Source organism: Homalodisca vitripennis, chromosome 7, assembly GCF_021130785.1.
Source record: "Homalodisca vitripennis isolate AUS2020 chromosome 7, UT_GWSS_2.1, whole genome shotgun sequence".
NCBI classification, from domain to species: domain Eukaryota; kingdom Metazoa; phylum Arthropoda; class Insecta; order Hemiptera; family Cicadellidae; genus Homalodisca; species Homalodisca vitripennis.
Genome location: NC_060213.1, coordinates 24,506,073 through 24,530,439, shown reverse-complemented (window position 1 = coordinate 24,530,439; position 24,367 = coordinate 24,506,073). Strand labels below are relative to the sequence as shown.

Genomic DNA, 24,367 nt, shown 5'->3' with positions numbered 1-24,367 from the left:
AGTATTGTTTTGAGTCAGTATGTGTAGTTTTATATGGAGATTCCTTCTTCTCTTTCTAGACTTGAAGCAAGGAGGTTGTGTTCATGTGGATCCTCCTGGGACAGTAGTGATGAAATTAATAGGAAACTGTATTATGGTGTATTGAAATTTTAATGAGGGATGGGATATTATGTTAGATTCTCAAGTTATCAAAGCAAGGTGAGTGGAATTATATATGTATGGACAGTGTAATATGGAATAAATTGACGTCAAGGTCATTTGGTTTGACTTTTATTTGAGTATCCCATTTATAAAGAAGTGTGATAGGAACTTTAATGGAGTGATATTGAATTTTTTAACCACTATTCAACCTATTTAAAAACCTGAGATAGATATAGACTTGTTGTTGGTGACAACACCACAGACATTCAATTTTGATAGTAATTTGGTATTAACTTGGAATAGTATGAGTTAGCCAACACGAAGTAATTTACATAACCAATGAGAGGGAGCACATTTTGAATAGTGATTGGGAGAGGATTGGGACAGCAAACTGTTTATCTGGAAGGTGGCAGAGTTTCAAGCAGTACCAAGGGGACGCAGCTAGCTTTGGGCAGATTTTGAGCAAGATGGCGACCAACGCCATCCGGAGCAAAATGGTACAGCAACGTGGGACTCGTAACAAAATGGCGCACAACTACATGGGGCGTCAACAACACTAAAAAAACCGATACGCAGCAAATTGGCGCCCAACGTGGGGCTCCAACTTCCACAACTAATTTAAGTAGGTTAGTGGTAGCATATTTTAGACTAAGTAAAAATCACTGTTTTTTATATAATTGTATTTTCAGGTGTGTGTATAGAAGAAGTATGATAAATTATTGTTAGTCTATAAGTTTGATAACTTTGAACACAGCCTAGTTATAATATAAATTGGTAAAATTTTCCTGGTAGGCTAGTAAAACAAATATTAGGCCTAAATTAATAATAGAAATTTTCAAATTAAACATAGGCTACAAAATGGAAGGCGAACAAAATAATGAAGGGCCCGCAAATAATGAAGAAATAGATCTTCATAGCTCAGGAGATACAGGGTTTTTAGGTTGGTCATCCCCTAATACAGTAGAACATGAGGTGTCGACAACAGATGACAGAAATTCATTAGAAAATGAGGTTAGCAGAGTCAGTAGTCCAGTAGGAGTTGATAGGGATGAAGGTCTTATTGCATTCATGAGGACTATGAAGAATAGTCTGAATGAAAAGATGGATAAAAATAATGAGGAGTTAAAGAAAAATAATGAGGAATTAAGGAAGGACTTGAATGAAAAGATGGATAAAAATAATGAGGGATTAAGGGATCTTAATTATAAAATAGATCAGAATAATGAGGAACTGAAAACGGAAATTCAAAGAAGTAATGAGCAGTTAAAACGAGACATGGAACAGATGAAAGGTGAGTTAAACAATAAAATAGTAGAGATTATGGAGGTTATGAGAGTAGAGATAAATAAAGACTTAAATACTTTAAATAAAGAATTAAAGAACTTGGAGAAGGGGGTCAGACTTTAAATAAGCGAACAAGCTGAGAAAAACAAAGGTGAGAGGAGTAAACTTAAAAGTCAGGTTAGAGGAGAGATTACTACGGAGATAAAGAAATTAAAAGATAAAAGAGAAGAAGATATGAGGGAAATTGAGAAAAGGTTTGTACACATTGAGGGTGATAAAAAGAAAATAGATCAAAGATTAGAAAAGATAAATAAGAGATTTAAAACAAGATTAGATGAATTAAATGGTAGGGTAGATAGGGACAGAGCTAACTTAGAACTAGACCAGGATGGAGAAAATGGTAAGGCGAGTAAGGATGTAGAGAACAAGTCAATAACGGGCAGTAGTTTACAAGAAATAGAGGACATGGGAAATAGAGTAGAAAAATCCCTGAATAAGAGACTGGATGAAACTTTAGGTAAATTAGAAAACAAACAAACACAACTAGAGAATATGATGAGAAATCAAAGCATGGTGGGTATTAGAATAAGCCAACCAGCAAACACAGAAATATCCTTATTGGAATTTGATCCAATAAAAAATAATGTACATCCTATGGAATTTTTGGAAGCTTGTAAAAAATATATAGAGAAAAATGGAGAAGGATGGGACTTCCAGGTATTGATAATTTTAAAATATATGAAAAATGAAGCAGGAAAGTGGGGACGACAGCATATAAATAATTGGAAAAACTTTGAACAGTTTTATAGGAGTTTTAAAGAGAAATATTGGTCCATAGGGGAACAGAAAAAATTTGAAAAAGAACTAATGGGTAACGGTACTTACAGGGTTGGATTTGATAATCTGGTAACCTATGTATTGGAATTTTATAATAAAAGCCAGTATTTAGAAACTAGAATTGACATGGGAACATTCCTAGCATACATAAGCAAACATGTTCCTAGAACCATAAGTAGTGCAATTGCTGCAGCCCAAAATGTTGAAAGATCGGAAGATCTAGAAAACCTGTTGAATCAACTTAATATACTGAATAGTGACACAAATAGAAGTTATGACAGATCATTTGATATGAGAAATGAGACAACACTTAATAGGAATGTAAATCAATACAAGAATTTAAGGCCTAGAGATGCACCATATAGAGGGACACAAGTTAGAGGGAATATAAGAGGAAATAATTTGACTAGAGTAGGCTCATACTACAATAGGGACACATATAATAGGGAGAGAGTAGAGTTTGAGAATGATAGGAGAAGACAAAGTAATAATAGGGGTAGAGATACAAATGATTATGGAAAGGAGAAAGAAAGGTATGAAAACAACGAAACGAGGCATCAGAGAGATCAATATGAATATACAAGGGGAAGAGGAAGTATGAGAGGTAATAGATGACTAGAGGAAAACAGGATATACAAGGGGAAGAGGAAGTATGAGAGGTAATAGATGACTAGAGGAAAACAGGATGGAAAACAAATGGGTAGGACTAGAATGAAGGAAACGATTGAGAAAAAGGAACCTAATTTTGAGGGATACCAAATGATAGGAGATTCTCAACTTAGGAGATTTGGGGAGAAAATAATGAATTTAAGAGGTGAATATAGAGAGAAAGGAGGAAAGAGAATTAACTTATGCATAGGAGGTCAGACAATTGAACAGATGACCAGAGAGCTAAAACATGCAAATAATTTAGAAAAACAGCTAATAGTAATGATAGGTACAAATTATTTATTAAGGGATAAAGAAGTAAAAAGCATTTGTAATGATTATGACAAACTAGTAGAGGTTTTACTGGAGAAAGGTGATAAAATAGTCTTGGTAACAATTCCACCCATACCAAAGTTAGGTGAGAATGACAGGTATCATTTAAATAAACTTGAGAGAATAAATGAACATATAAAAAGTAAAGAAAATAATGAAAAAGTTACAGTTTTAGAAGTGGCAGAGAAGTATTATGATAACTATGATAATACAGACTGTAATGTGAAATTATATGAAAAAGAAATATTTTATAAAGGAAAATGGTGTGAAGATTTAATACATCTGAATAAAGAGGGTCTAACAATTCTAGCAAATGAGCTTAGAAATCTGATAAGATCAGATAAGAAAAAATCCGGACTAAGACTAGGGGTGAATACAGCTTTTATACCAGAGAATGACATGTTTGATGAATTGACCAATGAAGATAATTATAATAAAATTCCCATAAAACCAGTAGCAGAAGCACTACCTGAGATACTTGGAAAAATAAATAAAGAGGAGTATCACATGATAATAGATTCAGGAAGCCAGGCGATAATAATGTCAGAAAAGTATTATAATGAGATAAAAGAAAGAAGTGTACTTGAGATTTTAGAGCTGCCGGTAACAAATTTGAGTATAATAGGAGTAACAGGTATTAGAAGTAAAAGGATAGATAAACAGGTCATGATAGAGGTGGAAATAGAGAATAAATTATTTCAAATAAATTTTCTAGTAGTTAAAGCAGTGAACTTGGGAATAATACTAGGATGTGACTTCTTAAGAGAACACAATGCAAAAATTGACTTTGAACATGGTAGGATAAAGTTGGAAGTAGATAAAGAAGTATTAAACGTTGAATTTACTGAATCAAACTGTGAATCAGAGGATATAGTCAATGGTATAAAGTTAATTAGGTGCAATTACATAAATACATTAGTAAGTGAAGATGAGCTGAAAAATTCTTGGAACAACATAGAATTTTTATGTAAAACACATACAGAAAATATGAAGGATAAAGTTAATGATGAGAAGGATAAACAGGTTTTAGAAATATTAGAACATTGTGAAATAAAGGAAAATGAAGATTTAAATAAATTAAAAAGTATACTGATGAAAAATGAAGATATTTTTCAGATGAACCAGGTTGTATAAATATTTAGAATAAGATGTAAAAAGGATAATGTAATAATAGTATATAGCGTGTGTAATATGTTTCCAGTAGGACAATATAAGGATATTACAATATTGTTTATCAGTAAGAATATGTTTAGGATTTTTACAAGGTATTTGTGTATTATCATAACTTGTGAGTGTATAATCTAATAGTGTTAACTTGTATTGAACATTATGTTATGTCAAATGGACACATTAAACATTATATTCAAAACGTATAGAGGTTACATGTATTCAGTTTAAAAATATTTAAAACTTTAATACTGTTCTTATATATATATATATATATATATATATATATATATATATATATTCATTGATATTTCTATAGTTAAATATATTCATTGAAATTTGTGTAATTGATTTATATGTACACTGTAATTTGTGTAATTATTTAATATTAATTGTAATTTGTGTAGCTGATTTATATATTCATTGATATTTGTATAGTTAAATATATTCATTGAAATTTGTGTAATTGATTTATATGTACACTGTAATTTGTGTAATTATTTAATATTAATTGTAATTTGTGTAGCTGATTTATATATTCATTGATATTTGTATAGTTATTATATTCATTGAAATTTGTGTAATTGATTTATATGAACGCTGTAATTTGTGTAATTATTTAATATTAATTGTAATTTGTGTAATTGATTTATATATACACTGTAATTTGTGTAATTGTCTAATATAAATTGTAATTTGTGTAATATAATTGTAAGCATTTTGCTTTGCTTTGATATTTTACTTTCTTTTAAATGAATGCTCTTACAAGTGTTAACAAAATTATGAAGAAATTTAAATAATAGTTTAATTGAACAAAAATTTAAAAATTTAATTACTTGGAGGAGAAATATATATTGACAACAAATATGTGATCAATTTATATTTGGGGGTTGTGTAACAGGTCAAATTACGACATTTGAATATTCGAGGGGAATTGGCAGACTGTGACGTCAGTGAATCGGCAGACTGTGACGTCAGTGAATCGGCAGACTGTGACGTCAGTGAATCACATGTTGTCGGAATTGAGATTTATTTAATTAATAACGAAGAAATATATTAAACTTTATACGGGAAAAGATTTAATTAATTAAAATGAAATAAACATAACCAAAATTCGTGTTTTACAAAAGTACTAAATAAAATTACGCAGAAAAGCCAATTGTGGGATAAATGACTTGTATATTGATGACGTCATAAAGCACATGTTGCTAAAAATTTAAATAAAAAGCTTTGAAAAAATAATAAAAAGAAAATAGAAAGACTTAAATTGATTAATTATAGTGAACGTCATAAATTTCGACAATTATAAGAAAAGAATCAAATTATATTTAATCGTGAAGACGCTGATTTGAACGGGAGAGGGGATGAGTATTGTTTTGAGTCAGTATGTGTAGTTTTATATGGAGATTCCTTCTTCTCTTTCTAGACTTGAAGCAAGGAGGTTGTGTTCATGTGGATCCTCCTGGGACAGTAGTGATGAAATTAATAGGAAACTGTATTATGGTGTATTGAAATTTTAATGAGGGATGGGATATTATGTTAGATTCTCAAGTTATCAAAGCAAGGTGAGTGGAATTATATATGTATGGACAGTGTAATATGGAATAAATTGACGTCAAGGTCATTTGGTTTGACTTTTATTTGAGTATCCCATTTATAAAGAAGTGTGATAGGAACTTTAATGGAGTGATATTGAATTTTTTAACCACTATTCAACCTATTTAAAAACCTGAGATAGATATAGACTTGTTGTTGGTGACAACACCACAGACATTCAATTTTGATAGTAATTTGGTATTAACTTGGAATAGTATGAGTTAGCCAACACGAAGTAATTTACATAACCAATGAGAGGGAGCACATTTTGAATAGTGATTGGGAGAGGATTGGGACAGCAAACTGTTTATCTGGAAGGTGGCAGAGTTTCAAGCAGTACCAAGGGGACGCAGCTAGCTTTGGGCAGATTTTGAGCAGATTTTGAGCAAGATGGCGACCAACGCCATCCGGAGCAAAATGGTACAGCAACGTGGGACTCGTAACAAAATGGCGCACAACTACATGGGGCGTCAACAACACTAAAAAAAACCGATACGCAGCACCTTCCCACCATAGCTACGTTACGTGTAGAAAAGCTTGTTCCACAATCAGAGTGATATAGTTTTCCCTGTTATTTTAAAAATTACTCAGAAGCAGTTTTTCACAATAAAGAAGGCCATACTCTCAACCAAAATCTCAACTACAAAACTTACAGAAATATCCGAACCACCTTGTTAGCAGATCACCACAGTAGGTTATGAGTAAAGCACAGCTTTTTAAAAATGTCTCCATTTTCTGCTGGCAATGTCAAATATTATTAAAGGAAACAAAAAGAGAAAAGTACAGTAATACAATAAGTACAATAATACAAGTAAAACAATCAGATCCCATGCCCAGTAATAGGACACAGTGAAGGGATTACGTAACCGTGGATCTCCGTGGTTCTATTACCTCTCCAAAGGGTGTGAAGAACTGGATGACGTTGCAGGACTTGGTGTCCCCGGACAGCAACGTGGAACCGGTGACAGCAAGCACACTACCGTTGTGGTTCCAGCAGCAACAAACAGCTGAGATCCCAGTATCCAACACCACTGGGCCTACAACACCATATCATAGACAATAGACAAATATTTATTGTACAATACGTTTTCTGTTATCACAATGTGATCAAAGTTTTTGGAATAATAATCTTTCATGGGGACATTACATTGATTTTCTGTCTACTAAATTATCTAGAATTATTTTTTTATTGAGACGTCTATCTTGCTGCATAAGTGAAAATTATGTTCAGACTGCATATTTTGGCTACTTTCAGTCAATTTTGAGATATGGATTAATACTGTGGGGAAATAGTGCTAGAGTTTAGGAAATACTGGTGCTTCAAAAGAAAGCTGTTAGAATTGTTGGTGAAGTTGAGTGTCTCGATCATTGTAAACCCTTTTTCATTAACCAAGGAAAATAGTTCATTTATATTTGTTTGACTTATCAAGTTATTACATTTCAAATAATAAGGACTTAAAAAACCATACACAAACATAATTACAACACAAGAAATAGAAATAACATTTAAATTGAATATTGTCGACTGAGCAAATCTTTGAATAGTCATGTTGTAATTGGCTTCAAAGTGCATAACAAATTGAAACATCTGATTGAAAAATACACTCTTAAAATTTATATAATCAAACTTTATGAATGACTGTTACAAAACCCTTTCTATTAATCAATGAGTTTTTTCTATTAACAAAATAGACTTTAGTATTATTCTCAACTAGACAATTATTGTCTTATATTATTATATGTATAATATTTTTGTATTATACTTATTAAACATTATTAAGAAAATGCTATTTAGTCTGTAGCTGAATTATACTTTGTCAATGCATGTAACATGTTTTATGACAAATAAACGAATTTATTATTATTATTAATAAAAACTAGTACATAGTCAATGATTAAAACTACATAACTAAACTTATTCTAAAACATTACTTTTTATGTATATTTTATTGATATAAAAACGTTATAAAACATTAAAAAACATTGATTAAATCCAAGGCTTAAACCCATTAGAATTTTTTTTATATATATATTTTTTACTATTCGTTTTCATCATGAACTGTCTTCAAAAAATTCATTTACACTATAATATGTTTTTTTGACAAAGTGCTTCTTTTAAGTTTTTTGTAAATGTAGATAAGAGAAGTTTTTTATACGACTGTGGAATATTATTATATAATTTCAAACCTAGATAAAAGAGGTCTAGTTTCAAATTTTTTTAGTTTATGTGCCAAAACAAATTACAATTTCTTGTGTGATTTATGATTAAATTTGTATTTTTCAAATTTATCAGCATTCTTATGTACCAATTTCAGCATTTCAAAAAAATATATACACAGCAAAGTAAGGACGTTAATTTTTTTAAATAACAGTTTACATGTTCTTGAGTTGCAATGACCTATTGTTCTAATAATTGATTTTTGACTAATAAAGTGGTTTTGCACATCTGAGCAATTACCCCACAGAGTAATTCCATAACTCAACATATTCTTCTTTAATTTAATCATCCAAGGCTGATTACCAAATTTACTAATACATTAGAAACACGTGGATTTTCTGAGGTATATAGAACCAACAACACACTATAGAACAGAATTAAACTGTAAATCAGCAAGCTAGGCTAACGTCTTCCAGTTCAAATTGCATCAAAACATTTTTGATGCAACACACAAAATTGCAAAACAATTATTTTCTTCAAAATATATTGGTCTGTTTCGAGTGATCTTCAGTTAAAATTTTAAACCAAAACTGCTAATAATAAGCAGTCATCTGTATAAGCGTGTTGAAGGGGCAGAGCTTTCTCATGATTGGCTGAAGCTTAACCAATGACTAGTTATGATCAATAGTTCTAATTCTTCATTACCCATTGCCTACTTTTTGACAATTTCACACCATCTTCTTTGACAAAGTTATTTTTGTTCTTGATTATTTCTAAGGTTTCTCTTGGATAATAGTATCAAATTTTCTCAATTACTTTTGTTTTGTCAAATACTGTTGCGTGTTTAGTCTTGAAGCTGTGGTCTGCTATGGACGATTTTTTCTATATCTAGACACATTGTGTGTTTAATGTGTTAATTCACTTGTGTGTAATTAACTTGTAATTTTATTGTTTGATTTATTCATGGTTTTATTAATTTTATTGTTTTACTAATTTTATTGTTTTATTTGTTAATTGTTTTAGTAATGTATTGTTTTATTTGTTAATTATTTAACTAATTTTATTGTTTTATTTGTTAATTAGGTTAATGAATGATTGTTATTACATTATGGTGTACTACAATTTTAATGTTATCTGACTCAGGAATGCTTTACAAAATAAATGTTTGACATAGGTTTTAATACTGTTAATTAGTTTATAGTTAATTTATTCATAGCTGAAAATATTAATACTGTTATTTATAATAGAGCTTATTTATTTGTTAGCAAATCATTTTAGCTAGAATCTTGTTAAATCTATTAGTACTAACGATGGGAGACCGAAAAAAGGGAAATTTCTGACTATGTCATCTGTCTTACCAGCATAGCTGGATCTTGTAAGATGTAATATGACAATAAACATTCATTCATTCATTGTACATTAGACGTTTAATGTGTACAGCACGTTCTATGCCATGATGTGGGCCTGCAACTATCAATAATTATAATTTTGTTCTCTATAGGAATTTTTAAGGAAGAAAATGTTTGTAATGGCGCAGAATGTTTTATGCTCTGTAAAGTAACAAGTTGTGATAAAAAGTAAAATTTTTGTAAATTTACAGGCAAAATATAAATTGTCCATACTAAAAATAAAAACTCTTTTAGTAACAAACATGAAAAAATCCAAAAAAATGTATTAGAATTTTTCGTTTGTTACATAATGTTAAAAAAAGTTTATTCTCAAAATTTAGGCACTAAAATTATTGACATATATTCTGAAGAAAATTTATCATTTTTTCTTGTTGTGAAACAGACAGACTCTCTTCTGTATCCTGAGGTTTTCGAACAAACTTGAAATGTTCCAACATGAATATTTTAGTTTAGTTTTTAAAGGATTAATCAATTACTCGAATTAGACTAGTTATAAATCTATTGAATCATGTAGGTAACTTGAATGTAAACCACTAAACTATCCAATTACCTTACAAGTTAATAATGCACCATACTTTAGAGTAAACTATATACGCACATTAAACGATCCAGGTAAAACAATTGTTCTACACTCTATGTGACTACATATATCAATATACTTTTTCCACAATTGTAACATGTGATCAGAACACTCACTGTCATCGTTCTCGTCCCTCATGATCTGTATGTGACCGGATTGGTAGCAGACGACCAGGCATGGACAGTCCACATCCACATAGCCGTTCCTCCCGTCGTACCATGCCAGTCCCACAACCTGCACTGACTTGACCCACACCACCTGGCCTCCCGCTGGCAGACACAGTATTGCCAACTTCATCTAGAGCAACAATCGTACATTTATTACTTGTCAAGCACTTTTCATAGACTTAAGGAAGCAATAGATCAGAAGCTAAGCAGATTGTCAGTATGTGATCCAACCTCGCTGACTAGGATAGTTAAAAGCGCATGTAGGGAAAGTCTCAAGGCAAAGGACGTTCGTGGCAGAAGAAAACCCGCTTACTGGTGGACGATGGAAATTGCAGACCTGAGAAGAACATGCCTCAGGGCACGCAGAATTCTGACAAGGGAAAATAAGCGAACCAGAGGAAGGGCTCCTGAACACTTTAAAATAGCAGTAGCAGAAGCAAAAAGAGAACTTCGCAAAGGAATTTTAAATTCAATGAAGCTGCGCTGGAAAGAAGTGTGCGAAAGTGTAAATGAAGATCAGTGGGGGAACGGGTACAGGATAGTCATGAAAAGGTTTGGACAGTCGCTTCCTATGTTATCCTCTGAAATGATTATACAAGTGGCGGATAGTTTGTTCCCGAAGCATCCTCAAGTAATGTATGAGGAGATTGCTGCAACACACATTCCAACTTTCACGGAGGCAGAACTTGAAGATGCCCTCAAGAGAATGAAGACCAAGAAGAGAATGAAGGCCCAGGGCCGGACGGCATCCCCTCAGAGGCTGTTACAATGCAGCTAAGAGCCAGCCTCAGAAAGTCCTTCAGGCTATGAATCATGTCCTTCTCAATGAAGATTTCCCATCAGAGTGGAAGAAAGCAAGACTGGTTCTCTTGAAAAAAGAGGGAAAGCCGAACCATATACCCACGTCGTAAAGACCGCTATGCCTTTTGGATACGTTTGGGAAGCTGCTGGAGCATTTACTTCTGGGCAGACTGAAAGCAGATTTGGAAAGAACTGGTAGTCTTTCTGAGAACCAGTTTGGGTTCAGGGAGGGCTATTCTACAGTGAGCGCTGTCCAGAAAGTTTTAAACTTAGTGGATCGTGCGGCAAGTGGCACCACACGGACCAGACAAATCCCGGCAGTAATTACCCTGGATATCCGGAATGCTTTCAACAGTGCATCATGGCAGAAGATATTAGACATAATGAAGTCTAGGGGAATTGAAGCGTACCTAAGAAGAGTGATTCAACAGTACTTAAAGGGCAGGAGTATACTTGTGAAGACTGAGCAAGATTTCTTAGAGATGGAAATATCCAGTGGAGTACCTCAAGGCTCAATACTGGGACCCACTTTATGGAACTTGCTTTATGACGGGGTGCTCAGGCTTCCTTTCTCAGAGGGTGTATCCCTGGTGGGATATGCTGATGACTTAGCGTTAGTTGTGATTGCCTCATCAGGGCGACTCCTTATGAATAAAGCGAACAGAGCCATCAGTCAGATCAGTACCTGGTTACAACATCATGGTTTAGCAATCGCACTGAGAAGACAGAAGCTATAGTTATGGCAGGCAGAAGAGTACTCTTGGACATTAGTTTTGAAGTCAATAGAATAGAGATCAAACCTACTAGAAGGATCAAATACCTGGGAGTTTGGTTGGACCATAGAAGATCATTCAAAGTCCACATCGTTGAAGTCTCTAAGAAATGCACTAAAGTTGCTGGATGTCTTAGCAGACTTATGGGGAATATACAGGGGCCCAGTCCAAGTAGACGAAGATTGCTGGCAACAGTTGTTGAATCGATCGCTCTTTATGCAGTCCCAGTCTGGACAAGGGCTTTAAACTCGGCAAGAGCAAGAAGTACATTAGATCAAGTACAAAGAAAAATGGCTCTAAGAGTCTGCAGTGGTTACCGCACCATTGCAGCCGATGCAGCATTTGTCATAGCAAGTGTCCCGCCACTAAGCATAAAAGCCGAGGAAAGAGTACATCGGCATAATGGCATGGAAACTACTGAAGCACAGAATAGACTACTAGATCAGTGGCAAGAAAGATGGTCAAGCAGTCAGAAAGGAGCATAGACAAGGACTCTCATCCCTGATGTTGCTCAGTGGGTCAAAAGAAGACATGGCGAACCGAATTTCTTCGTTACACAGTTTCTCTCTGGGCATGGGGATTTCCAAAAATACCTATTTCGTATGCAGAAAGCAGAATCCGAGAACTGCAGATACTGTCAGGATGTAGACACGGCAGAGCATACCATACTGGATTGTGAGAGATGGGACCAGCTGAGAAGACCGTACTTGATGGAGCTTGGCATCCTGACGAGTGGCAACATCATAACTAAGATGATTGAAAGTCAAGATCAGTGGGACATGGTGACAGAAATGGTTGAGAGGATCATGAGGCAAAAGAAGATGGAGGAAGGACATCAATAGACTAGAAGAGTAGAGTAGTATATGTCATACTGCTGAGACCCTGCTGGACTGAAGTAATGCCTTTTGGTGATCCCAGTTCCAGTAGATGAAGCGCAGGAGGTTTTAGTGGGTAAACCTAGGGATCGTAGAGAAAGAGAAGAAAAGGGAGTCCCATACACGGGGAGCTCTAAAGCGGAGACCCTAGGTGCGTAACGCATTTCCTCCTGAAGACAAAAAAAAAAGCACTTCTCATAAACTTATTTGAACTAAGTTAACATAACACCTCATTGTATGGTCTAATAGTATTCCAGGAGGGTTCACTTCTGGCTGGTATATACCTTCCAGGTGAACCTACACTGAGTATCCATGGGCGTATCTAGGAAGACCTAATGGGGGGGTGCGTTACTACTACCGGAAAATCTGGGAATTTTCTTTACCTGCCAAGAATTCTTCCTTGTCACAGAATTTGAGCTATCCCCTATCTTGACTTTAAACTCCTCTATAAACTCAGAGTGTCTTCACGACAAATTTGAAGTTTATTAAAGCAATCTCCAGTCTAAAAACATAGAAATTTTAACCTTGATAGCTTCAGACTAATATTGATAACTCAAATTTCTTTAAAAATATTTGACATAATTATATATTCCTGCATATCGTAAAAACTAATAGACATAATTGTATTACAGTACAAATTTACTTAATTACTATATTATACTTATTTCTATAAACCAATAATATAATATGTAAATAAAAAGAATAAGACCGCAAGATAGATTCCAGTGGGACCTTTTGATGTATTCTAGTGCAAATTAAAATCTCATTTTGAACCTACACACAAGACCTATCTCCTCTACACGATCCACTGAAGGCACATCAAAAGTGTACATAAATAAAAAACTGTTTGTAAGTTCCAGAATACTTTGAAAAAACATAATTAATTATTCTTAAGAGCCTTACAACAAAGTTTCCCTGGTTGTCGTACACATGGACCTCGCCATCACGGAGACTGAAAAGCAACAGTTTTCCATCAGGAGACCACTGGACCCCGGTCAGAGCCGAACCCTTCAGCTCCTTTCCCCATATCCGATTGCCATCGACCGATCCCACGATCACAGCTCCTGCAGTCACACAATTCTCATATTTAATGACCAATAAATCAATATTCTGTAGATTTAAACAACAAATGGTACCAAAACATGGCACAACATTTTCCCTTTTCCATAATGGACCAGGGTTTAAGCTGCAATTGCATTTGTTGCATTTTGCTAAACGACCTGAGAAAATGAAACTCTGTTTAGATAAGCTCTTGCAAAGTTACGATGAAAACGAGAAAGAAAAACTAACCGCAAAATGTGTATGACATTTTGAAGTTTACAGCGTTAAAAATACTGTTTTTCAATGAGAGAGAGAGAGAGAGAGAGAGAGAAATGAGAAAGTTTATTGTCTTTAAACATAAAATATGCAATCGACAAAGTCATTCTATGCTAAAGCTTAAATCCCACTATAAGATAATATAAAATATTGAACACCCCGCTTTGCCACCAAATTGTCTGGTTGGAAAGCACCTGTCTACTCTCGGAACAAAAAATTTAAATACTTGAGTTGAACATTAACCACTAAATAAGTAACAGAGCGAAAATTACAGGAGTTACATTAAAATCTAGCTTTTTTATTTTTGTTTATAAACATAAAAATTAAATTATTTACAAGCAATAACCGTTTTGTGTCTGTAAGAATTCCCGGTTTTTGGCGCTTTAAAACACTAACCTTCAATTTTGTAAATTAATTGTACATTGTTAAATCTGCCATAAAGATCTAAAGCCCGTATGAGAAAAGATCATGGGAAGTGGTCAAACATATTAAAACAATATTTAATTTATTACGGCTTCCTCTTGCAGTTAATGACGCGAGCTGACAACAAGAGTAGTGTCCAACGAAAGGCCATGCTTTCTTGCCATGACCATGATTTCGTGCTGGTGTGCCCAAACATAAACAAACGTGCTTTCTATTGAGGTTATGTTATAGTCAGATTTATTTGGAACTAGCTGTTACCCACGGCTTCGCACGCAATCTTTATAAAAGTCCTTATATCACTTAGTAAAAGCAATTATGATGTAATAAGATGGGAGTCCTATAACAATTTGAATACGTAAGTAGGTATACATCAGGTAGATATTATTTAAGTTCATGGTAAATAGTATCAGAGTTTAACTTAATTATTATATCATGTTTGGCATGTGTAGGAGCATTTCTGGTTCTAATTAATTATATACATAACGTCACAGCTGAATCTGCCTTGTCATCCCGATCAAGAAAACACAAATCTCGGATCACACAGGTCTCGGAAACTTACTTCGGTCAAAAAGCGTATACGAGGTCCAATCAAAAAGTATCCTACCTTTTGGTGCAACGTAAAACTGAAGTTACCTGAAAAAAGCTGGCGTTAATTTTCTTCAAAATAAGCACCCTGAGAAGCAACACAACGATTCCAGCGACGTTTCCACTTCTGGAAGCAGTCTTGAAAATCACTTTTCGGCATCGCCATGAGATCAGGCGTCGTTTTTTTTTTCATAATTGCTTCTCGACTTTCAAATCTGGTGCCTTTCAATGGTTTTTTTGAGGTGGGGGAAGAGCCAAAAATCGCCATGGAGCCATATCTGGAGAGTACGGAGGCTGAGGAACTTGCGGAGTGCCGTGTTTCGCCAAAAAAGTTTGAATGAGCTGGGAAGAATGAGCTGGCGCATTGTCGTGGTGTAGCCGCCAATTTTGAGACGCCCACAAGTCAGGTCTTTTGCGGCGAATCGCATCTCGGAGACGACATTGGACACTTAAATAGTACTGTGCATTCACAGTTTGACCCTCAGGGGCATATTCATGGTGCACAACTCCACGGTGGTCGAAAAAAAACAGTAAGCATCACTTTGACATTGCTTCGAACTTGCCTTGCTCTTTTTGGCCGAGGATCCTGGGGAGACTGCCATTGTGATGACTGAAATTTGGTCTCAGGGTCATATCCATAGACCCAACTTTCGTCTCCAGTTATTATCGATGTCAAAAAGTCCGCATCATCCTCACAACATTGCAGCATGTCCTCGGCAACATCCAATCGTCGTTCCTTCTGCTCGTCTGTCAGCAATTTTGGCACAAATTTTGCCGCTACCCGGCACAATCCCAAGTCATCCGTTAAAAATTGCTTCAGCTGATCCGATACTGACATCTAACTCAGTACTTACTTCCTCCACAGTCATTCGACGATTTTCACAGATCAAAACTTTTGCTTTCTCGATGATTTCCGGAGTTCGACTTGTTTTTGGTCGGCCCGAACGCGCGTCACTTTCTGCCGAGGTTCGACCACTTTTGAAACGGTTATACCACTCTTTAATCTGCGTAACACTCACTGCCTCATTTTCGAATGCTAGCTGAATTTTCCGAATGGTCTCACTTTGTTTTTCTCCGAGTTTCACACAAAATGTAATGCAATAACGTTGTTCCACTTTTTCCGTCATCTTCACAGTTAGAGAAAAACCGATACGCGCACTTGACTTATCAGTACATACTGACCCGTCTCCGGCGAAACCAGTCGGGGGATCAAGATAAGACTTTGTACCTTTCCTTATCATAGTAGGAACTATTGTCGCAACAAATCTTATCTCATTATTGGCAGCAGAAGCCGCGATACACAACGAGGTCGGATACTTTTTGATTTGACCTCGTATTTCCAGTCCTTGTCATATATTTCAGGTCTAAGATATTTCCAGTACCATAGTAGAGTTTGCCTTGTTGTTCTGACAAAGAAAAAAAATATATACTTACGTAGGACCGAGATGCCTACTTTGGTTAAAAAGTGCCTACTTAAGACTGTTTAAATTCACTTACCTTACTATGTCACAGTTTAGCTTGTCATATTGCATCAATCAAGATACTATATACGTTCGATTATCTAGTTCTCAGAAATCTATTTTGGTCAAAATCGTGTTGACATAGTTGAGTTTACCTTGTCCTGATGAAGAAAATACACACATAAGTAAGACTGAAAAGCCTATTACGACATAGGGGGAAGTCCTACCTTACTCAGATTTCAATGGACATTTTACAAAAAAAATTAACCGAATTGGTCCAGCCGTTCTCGAGATTTGCGCTTACCAACACATTTTGCGATTCATTTTTATTTATAAGATGACAACATTTGTAAAGGGTTAAGTATGACCAATTTAAGCATTTAATAGTAAAGAATTCATTTCAATGTAGTTTAAACATTGGTGTTCATAAAACAAAGAAGGCTAGAGATTTAGTGAGGCCTAGGGCCTTAACACCAACGTCATTAAATTATTTTTCTAAAAATAAACTGATGTTAAAAGTAACTTGTCTAATAAAATACAACTATAATATTTAACTTAATTTTGTATTTTATATGGAGAGAAGACTTTATTTGATGTACATGTTACATTAAATTTTTTTGTAACTGTTTTTAAACAAATCTCTTCACAAAAATATATATTTTAATCATTTGAGTTCTAAATATTTTAACAACAGTATGTTTTATTCACTAAATATTGGTTCTGGAGACTAGAGTATTAGAGAACTTATTGGAATAACCGCTGAACACCAATGTTATTAGTAAGTGCTGCAGAAGAAATATTTTTCCTAAAGAGCCAGTAGCATTTTTGTTAAGAAAAGTTTCCTCCCAGCTTAAACCCTGTTATGAACCATCTATTCCACTATACACAAAACTAACAGAGAACATGGAACGTGTATGTCAGGATACTCTTTGATCACAATAGTTTCATTTGCTTTCTTACATGAAATTACAACAATGTTTTTCAAGAGAACTATTATATACCAATTGAATGGGTTATAATCCCTGACAATGTTATTAATACAACTACAAACCTTAAAACCCCTTAGTTTTCAAGTAGCTCAATATATTATTAAATTTAAATAAATATAATTAAATATTTTGTTAAAGAAAAGGTTCTCTGAATATATTTATAAATAAGACACCAGGGCAATTTTTGTCAAAACCAGATCATTTTTATTACCTCTATTAATGACTAAACTGCATTTTATACTAAATTAAATTTCTATCTTTTGTAAATGTTGGACAAGAATTCATTTAGAGAAGCAGATGCATTTTCTTTAAGGTACCCATCTAATTTGCAGAACAATACAGTACAAAATGTTACAAAAATCATTCTGTTTGACAGTTTTTTACAGTTATAAAAACACAATTTTCATCACAAAAAACAAATGTTTAACTAAAAGAAAAATTAATTAATTAAATTTGTACACAACAAATAAATTTTAAATCAAACTGTTATTAAAAAACTAATCCAATAACTTTTTAACAAAACATTACATTCAATCTTACTGTTGTAGCAATAATAACATTAGCCATATAGCAAAACCAAAAAATTTAATATTTTTTACATTATTTAAACACAGAAAGGTATTATCAAAGAGAATTAAAAGAAAAACACAATTTGTTTACATGAGAATGATTTGGTTATTGCCCCTAAACTGATATGACTTTTTATACAGTGGTTTAATATTACCTTTTGTCTTCACTTCGAGTTTGTTGTAAGAAAAACAATAACAATTAGGTAGATTTTGTACGCAAAATCTACCCTTTAATGGCATTTTTATTGTGTTAAAACTTTATTGTGCGTTTTGTTGCCTGGTATTACTGATGACAAATATGATCAACAAAGCATGTATCTCATATGTAAAAGTTCAATAGTTTCTATTAGGTCTAACTAAATTTCTTGTCTGTCTGTTAAATTCAAATATTCTATTGACTTTAACCTAATTTTGCGATAACCTACTGTCTTCAAAATCGGAACATAGAATTGGAAAATAGTGCTATAATACGAACTTTAATATTTTAAATTATAAACACTCATATATAATATTACAAGTACTTGCATATGCTTAGAATAATGCCTTAAACAGAGGGAATACATTCGTCACCTGAAAACCAAAATATTTCTCAATAGATAATGCAGTTTTTGTTAATTTGTATAGTTTGCAGACGCAAGTGAAATTGGTTTGTGTCACTTGTGTACAAAATATGTACAAGGAAACATCACAATAAATATATTAATTTGAAAATCTAAACTTGTAGCCCTGAAACATATATATATATACATTTTTTTTTCTTAGGACAAGAAGCTTATAAATTGCACTTAGTCCTGTAAAACCCTTTGCACTGCTTCCGGAGTGACAGGATATTCAGGATGGGTAAGTTTAGGGAGTAGGGGCCGCCTCCTATCGAGATCCATGAGGAAGAATTAGGGCACTACATCTCAAAGTCATGTCCCCCTGGAAGAAGGGGAGGCCAGCTCTGAACCAGCCTCTCCAGTCAAAGTAGGCAGGGGGTGGCACACCCTTGTTGAGGCTAGCAAGAACCTCTGAGGTGAGGGAACAAACTCCACCAACTCCAACAGTCATTTCCCACAGTTGACTAGACCTATCGAATTGCCCATGAACCCCAGAATCTTGACATTTGCGTTTAGTGATGTGCCACTCCTGGACGTCGAAACATAGTGTTACTGATTTCTTGTTTCACTGAACGATGGCAATTGTCCGGAAAAATCTTGTTTCCTTTGTGTCCATAAGATTTCCCAGATTTAAGTGATACATTGGTTTTTGCTGTGCCCAGTGGGTTCAACTGGAAGGTATAAACCAGCCAGAAGTGAACCCTGCTGGGTAATATATTTAAAATTAGCCACTACGAAGTTTAATTGGCTGAGCATTTAGCGGAGTCTCCCCCCACCAGTAGATGATGAAAGTAGATTGCTGTTTGGGTGTGTCCGTTTGTATATACGATAATTCTAAAATGAGTTGATTTAAAACGTTGAAATTTTATTTGAAATTCCACCTCCACTACCTCTATATCAAATTGAAAATGGTCACAGAGACAATTGTCCATTGGGAACCGGCCTCAGGATGATGTTCGCTGTGGGGTGAACACAATGCCTCTCACGCTGACCCAGAGTCTAGCGAGTGTTTAACTTGGCTGTAGTTCTTACAGCAAACTCGATTTGAAGACGAAAGGTAATAAAGAACCTCTGCACTATTGTTATAACGTATACTACTATCATACTACAAAAAATTTAAAATATGAATAGATTATAATATAAAATTAAAAAAAATATATAACTGCAATAAATATCTTACCATCTTCGTAAACAATACAGATCTTCTGGCCATCAGAGTTCCAAGCCATTCCTTTTACTACAGATTTGTTTCGATTGTTGATCATTTCCTCATACCAGGAACCCTAAATACCATACACAAACATTATAAGAACTCACAAGAATTTTATTAAAAACTAATATTTCACCATTAATAGTTTAATAAACAAAATTATGTATTAAAATAATATATAATTATTTTAAACATTTTATACTTGGAAAAGATTTTGTATTCAATTTTATACTTAAACATTTTAAGATAATTCGTAAACAAACAGGTGAAATATTTAAAATGTTATAAATTGTCTTCCTGAACTATAAGTTTTAATGGCTGATAATTTTAACTGAAGTTACAATTGATGCCCAGCACTCTAACTTAAAATAATTAATACAATACAAATCACTAAAGAGTTCCAGCCCCTTAAATGATTAACCAATTGTCACCTAGCATTTTATGAAATCATATATGATATGTTTTTAGATAAACTATAATTCGTACACATTCAAATGCCTTTGTTTGTATTTTTTATGTATACTTAATATGAAGGAAACAGGATTTTTCCGGACATTTGCCATCATTCAGTGAAACAAGAAAACAGTAACACTACGTTTCGAGATCTGCAATCTGATCTCTTCTTCAGGTAAAGAACTAACCTAATACATAATTACAAACTAAGTTAAAATAAACAAATCTTACTAAAGCGTTGTGGCACGCCTAAGTCAGGAATCACAACCTACATGTTGTTGTCAACTTCACTAACACTAAAGACATGCACTTAATACAAAACTATACAAAACACTAATCATTAAAAGTAAAACTACGGAATACAGGTCACAATGCGTCTTCACTCGTCTACTGACCACCTACGACTGACCAGAGGGACTAGCCAATGGCAATCGTGACGGCTGGCTAAAACAAGATGGCGGAAATACAAGGGAAGGGAAACAGGAATGGGCCCTTTGGTTATTATTGGTTCATGCGAGATGAACTTCTTAAAACCATATTGTGGGACTCCGCATTGGTTTATTACAAATATATCCGATCCGTTTTGATACTTTTGGTTTTCTCTTTAGTTCATTTTTTAGAATTGGCAACCAAAGCGGCCTAATCTCGACTGATGGTTGACTGATTGGTTGGTCTGCCAATTTAATGTATGTTGCCTCAATTAATTTCCTTTTGAAGAAATGTGGTTCCCGATGTATTATGTGGGCTTCATCCCAATTCATATGATGGTCTTCGGACCAACAATGGTGTGCAATTTTTGACTTTTCTGTGAAACCCTTTCTCGTGTTTTCTTTGTGTTCTTTTATCCTTACGTTTAGTGGTCTTTTTGTCTCGCCTATGTATTCCCTATTGCAGCTACATTTTATACTGTAAACACAGTTTTTGGAATCCTGTGTGCCATTTTTTGGTTTTGTTTTTACGAGACTTTGTCTAAGAGTGTTGTGTGTTTTAAACGCGGTTCTAATGTTGTACTTTCTACCTACTCTTCTAATTTTCTCCGATAATCCCGGCACATAAGGGATTGACATAAATGCAAATTTATCACAAATCTGTTTTTCTGACTCAGGAATGATTCTTCTGGTTCGTTTGCACTTATTAATTACTAATTGAGGGTATCCATTGCTTCTGAGATCCGATTCAATTTTCTTAAATTCTTCTTTTAGTCCATCTTTATCTGAGCACAAGCTCTTTGCTCTATCAAACAACGAGTAGGCTACTCCTTCTTTGACAGATTTTTGATGGTTGGATTGATAATTTAAATATTTTCCTGTGTGTGTTATCTTTCGAAAAACAGTTGTCTTAAGGACATCCCTATCTCTTAATACACACACATCCAAAAAGGGAAGCTTGTTTTGGACTTCCACTTCCATTGTGAGGCGGATGGAAGGAGAAATACTATTAATGTAATTCAAAAAATTATTTAATTCAATGTCTCCATGAGAAAAAATAACAAAGGTATCATCCACATACCTCCACCAAATCTTCGGTTTGAACTGAGCTGAAGCCAAATCTTTTCGCTCGAATTCCTCCATAAAGATATTGGCGAAAATAGGAGACAGTGGAGAACCCATTTGCCATTCCCTCATCTTGACGGTAAATTTTACCCTCTAACTCAAAATAATTGCATTGAGTGCATAGTTCTAAACAGTTCCATAATTACTGGCACGTGGAAGTTTAGTTCTATCCTTTAATGTCTGGTCTTCTTTGAGACGTGATTTAATAATTCCGAGAGTTTCTGGAACTGGTACATTTGTAAATAGACTTTCGACATCAAAACTTACCAGTTTGTCAGTTTTCAGTCAACTTTAGGGATTTTGACTTCTCTACGAAATCCCTGGAAATTTTTGATGAAAGAGTCAGTTTTTCCTACCAATGGCGTTAAGATGTCCAAGAAGACTTTAGACAATTCCCTGCAAGGTGAATCACGGGAAACTAATGATGGGCCGAAGAGGGATGGTAGGTTTGTGGATTTTGGGAAGGCCATACATATGGGGATAAAAGAACACAAAGAAAACACGAGAAAGGGTTTCACAGAAAAGTCAAAAATTGCACACCATTGTTGGTCCGAAGACCATCATATGAATTGGGATGAAGCCCACATAATACATCGGGAACCACATTTCTTCAAAAGGAAATTAATTGAGGCAACATACATTAAATTGGCAGACCAACCAATCAGTCAACCATCATTGGGGGGGGGGGGGGGTGGGGGGGGGGGGGGGTGGGGGGGGGGGGGGGTGGGGGGGGGGGGGGGTGGGGGGGGGGGGGGGTGGGGGGGGGGGGGGGTGGATTATATCAAACTTTAAATGTTTACAAATTTTTCTCCATTGCGTTTCTAGACACATTGTGTTTGTTCTGACATTTCTTGCAGCGAAACAAATCCGTCTGATTCTCACCTTTAATCCTGGTATTCATCTCCTCATTATAAACTCGACACCTCGGATTTAAAGGAACTAGCTCCTTTTCTTGAAACCATTGTTCAGTATTAATGAAAACTTTATGATGGCTAATACTTGCACATTCATACCCATCTTGTCGTCACTAGCCTTCTTCAACATAAACGAAATGACAACTGCTGGTAATGATGTCACTAGCATCAGCTGATAATGGTGTCACTAGTAACAGGTGATAATGATGTCACTAGTAACAGCTGGTAATGACTTCACCAGTCTAAATAAAGCTGGGAATAATAATTATAAATATCTGTAGGTCAAATGTCGTACTCGATAGTATCGATATTTAAAATTGATAATCATCATCTGATTGCCATTGGTGGCCGCTAATTGTACTGTAGCCATAACACATGAATACACAACGAACTTATATTCCCACTTTGAAAAAACAATGACCAATTAAATAAGAGTAAATTAGTTTTTTAATATTTTAAATGTTTACATAATCCACAATCAAATACATAAATATCTTTCAAAACTAATTAACTTTATTAGAGTTAACGCTTTGTGATTGAGTAATGGATTGTTATCAAAAAGGCAGTGAAGGGTACTGCAGGAGATGGCTGATGATGCTTAACTAAAATGTTTCTGACCACTGAACACTTCGATAAGCTATCAAGACAGTGATATGTTATCTAATGACACTGAAAGTCGTAGATAACAAGAAGCACAGTACACAAATTTACATTTTCATTTCAATTAGGCTATTAAAAATCCAGGTTATTTGTGATTTCCACCCTCTTAAAACCATATATATTTTATTCAGGAGGATGAGCAGAATACGTTAATAATGTTGAAATTTTTATTGGCTACTCTGGCTGTTAACCTCACTGACACCAATCTATTAAAATTTTGTAGATAGTAAAATATTTTAATTTTTGAAAATACAAAACTTGTATGTAATTTTATGATTTTAACCCTTTGAGTGCCAAGAGCCAATTGGATCGTCTTTACCATTATTTGCAAGAAGTGCCAAGAACAATCTCATTGTACCGTATTAATCAATTATTTGCTATTTTAAATTGTTTATGGTATGAAATGATTTTTTACTTTGATTACATCAGATACTACTAAAAATATATAGAACGTGTTAACCTACCGTCCCTTGAATCAAGACGCTTTCACTCATGACGTTCTGTTTATGCACAAGCTTGTAAACGAAATCCTTGATTGCTCAGCTCTTTAGACATGCACAATAAAGTTGTTTCCTAAATATAAGACTCAGAAGAGTCAACAGTTACAGTTTTTTTTATGGTTCTCTAAACTTGCAATTTGAAATTAAGTGCAAATATCTCTTTATAGGTAAAGACATAGTGTTTCAAACGCAAACAAAACACGCCTTATAAAACTGCAGAAGCAGTTAACTAAATACGTTCTAGCTAATAGTTAAGTCAGCCTATTTTCACGGATTTCTGACTAATAGTAGACTATTAAAATTTTTCATCGCTTCGCCATTGATAAAAATTAATTTTTGTACAAATCAACCCTAAAAATTAAAAAT

General features: G+C 34.3%; 1 protein-coding gene across 1 annotated transcript in view; it reads right to left on the bottom strand.

Moving 5' to 3' along the window:
- The window catches only part of LOC124366649 (WD repeat-containing protein 35-like), a 79,869-nt gene extending 55,874 nt beyond the window's left edge, over positions 1 to 23,995 (bottom strand). The window contains exons 1-5 of the mRNA XM_046823249.1: positions 23,966 to 23,995; positions 19,892 to 19,994; positions 13,673 to 13,833; positions 10,270 to 10,450; positions 6,898 to 7,043 (exon numbers count right to left, since the gene is read on the bottom strand). Of these exons, the coding sequence (XP_046679205.1) occupies positions 6,898 to 7,043; positions 10,270 to 10,450; positions 13,673 to 13,833; positions 19,892 to 19,994; positions 23,966 to 23,995 (621 nt within the window). The remainder of the gene's footprint in view (positions 1 to 6,897; positions 7,044 to 10,269; positions 10,451 to 13,672; positions 13,834 to 19,891; positions 19,995 to 23,965) is intronic.
- Positions 23,996 to 24,367: the final 372 nt, after the last annotated feature.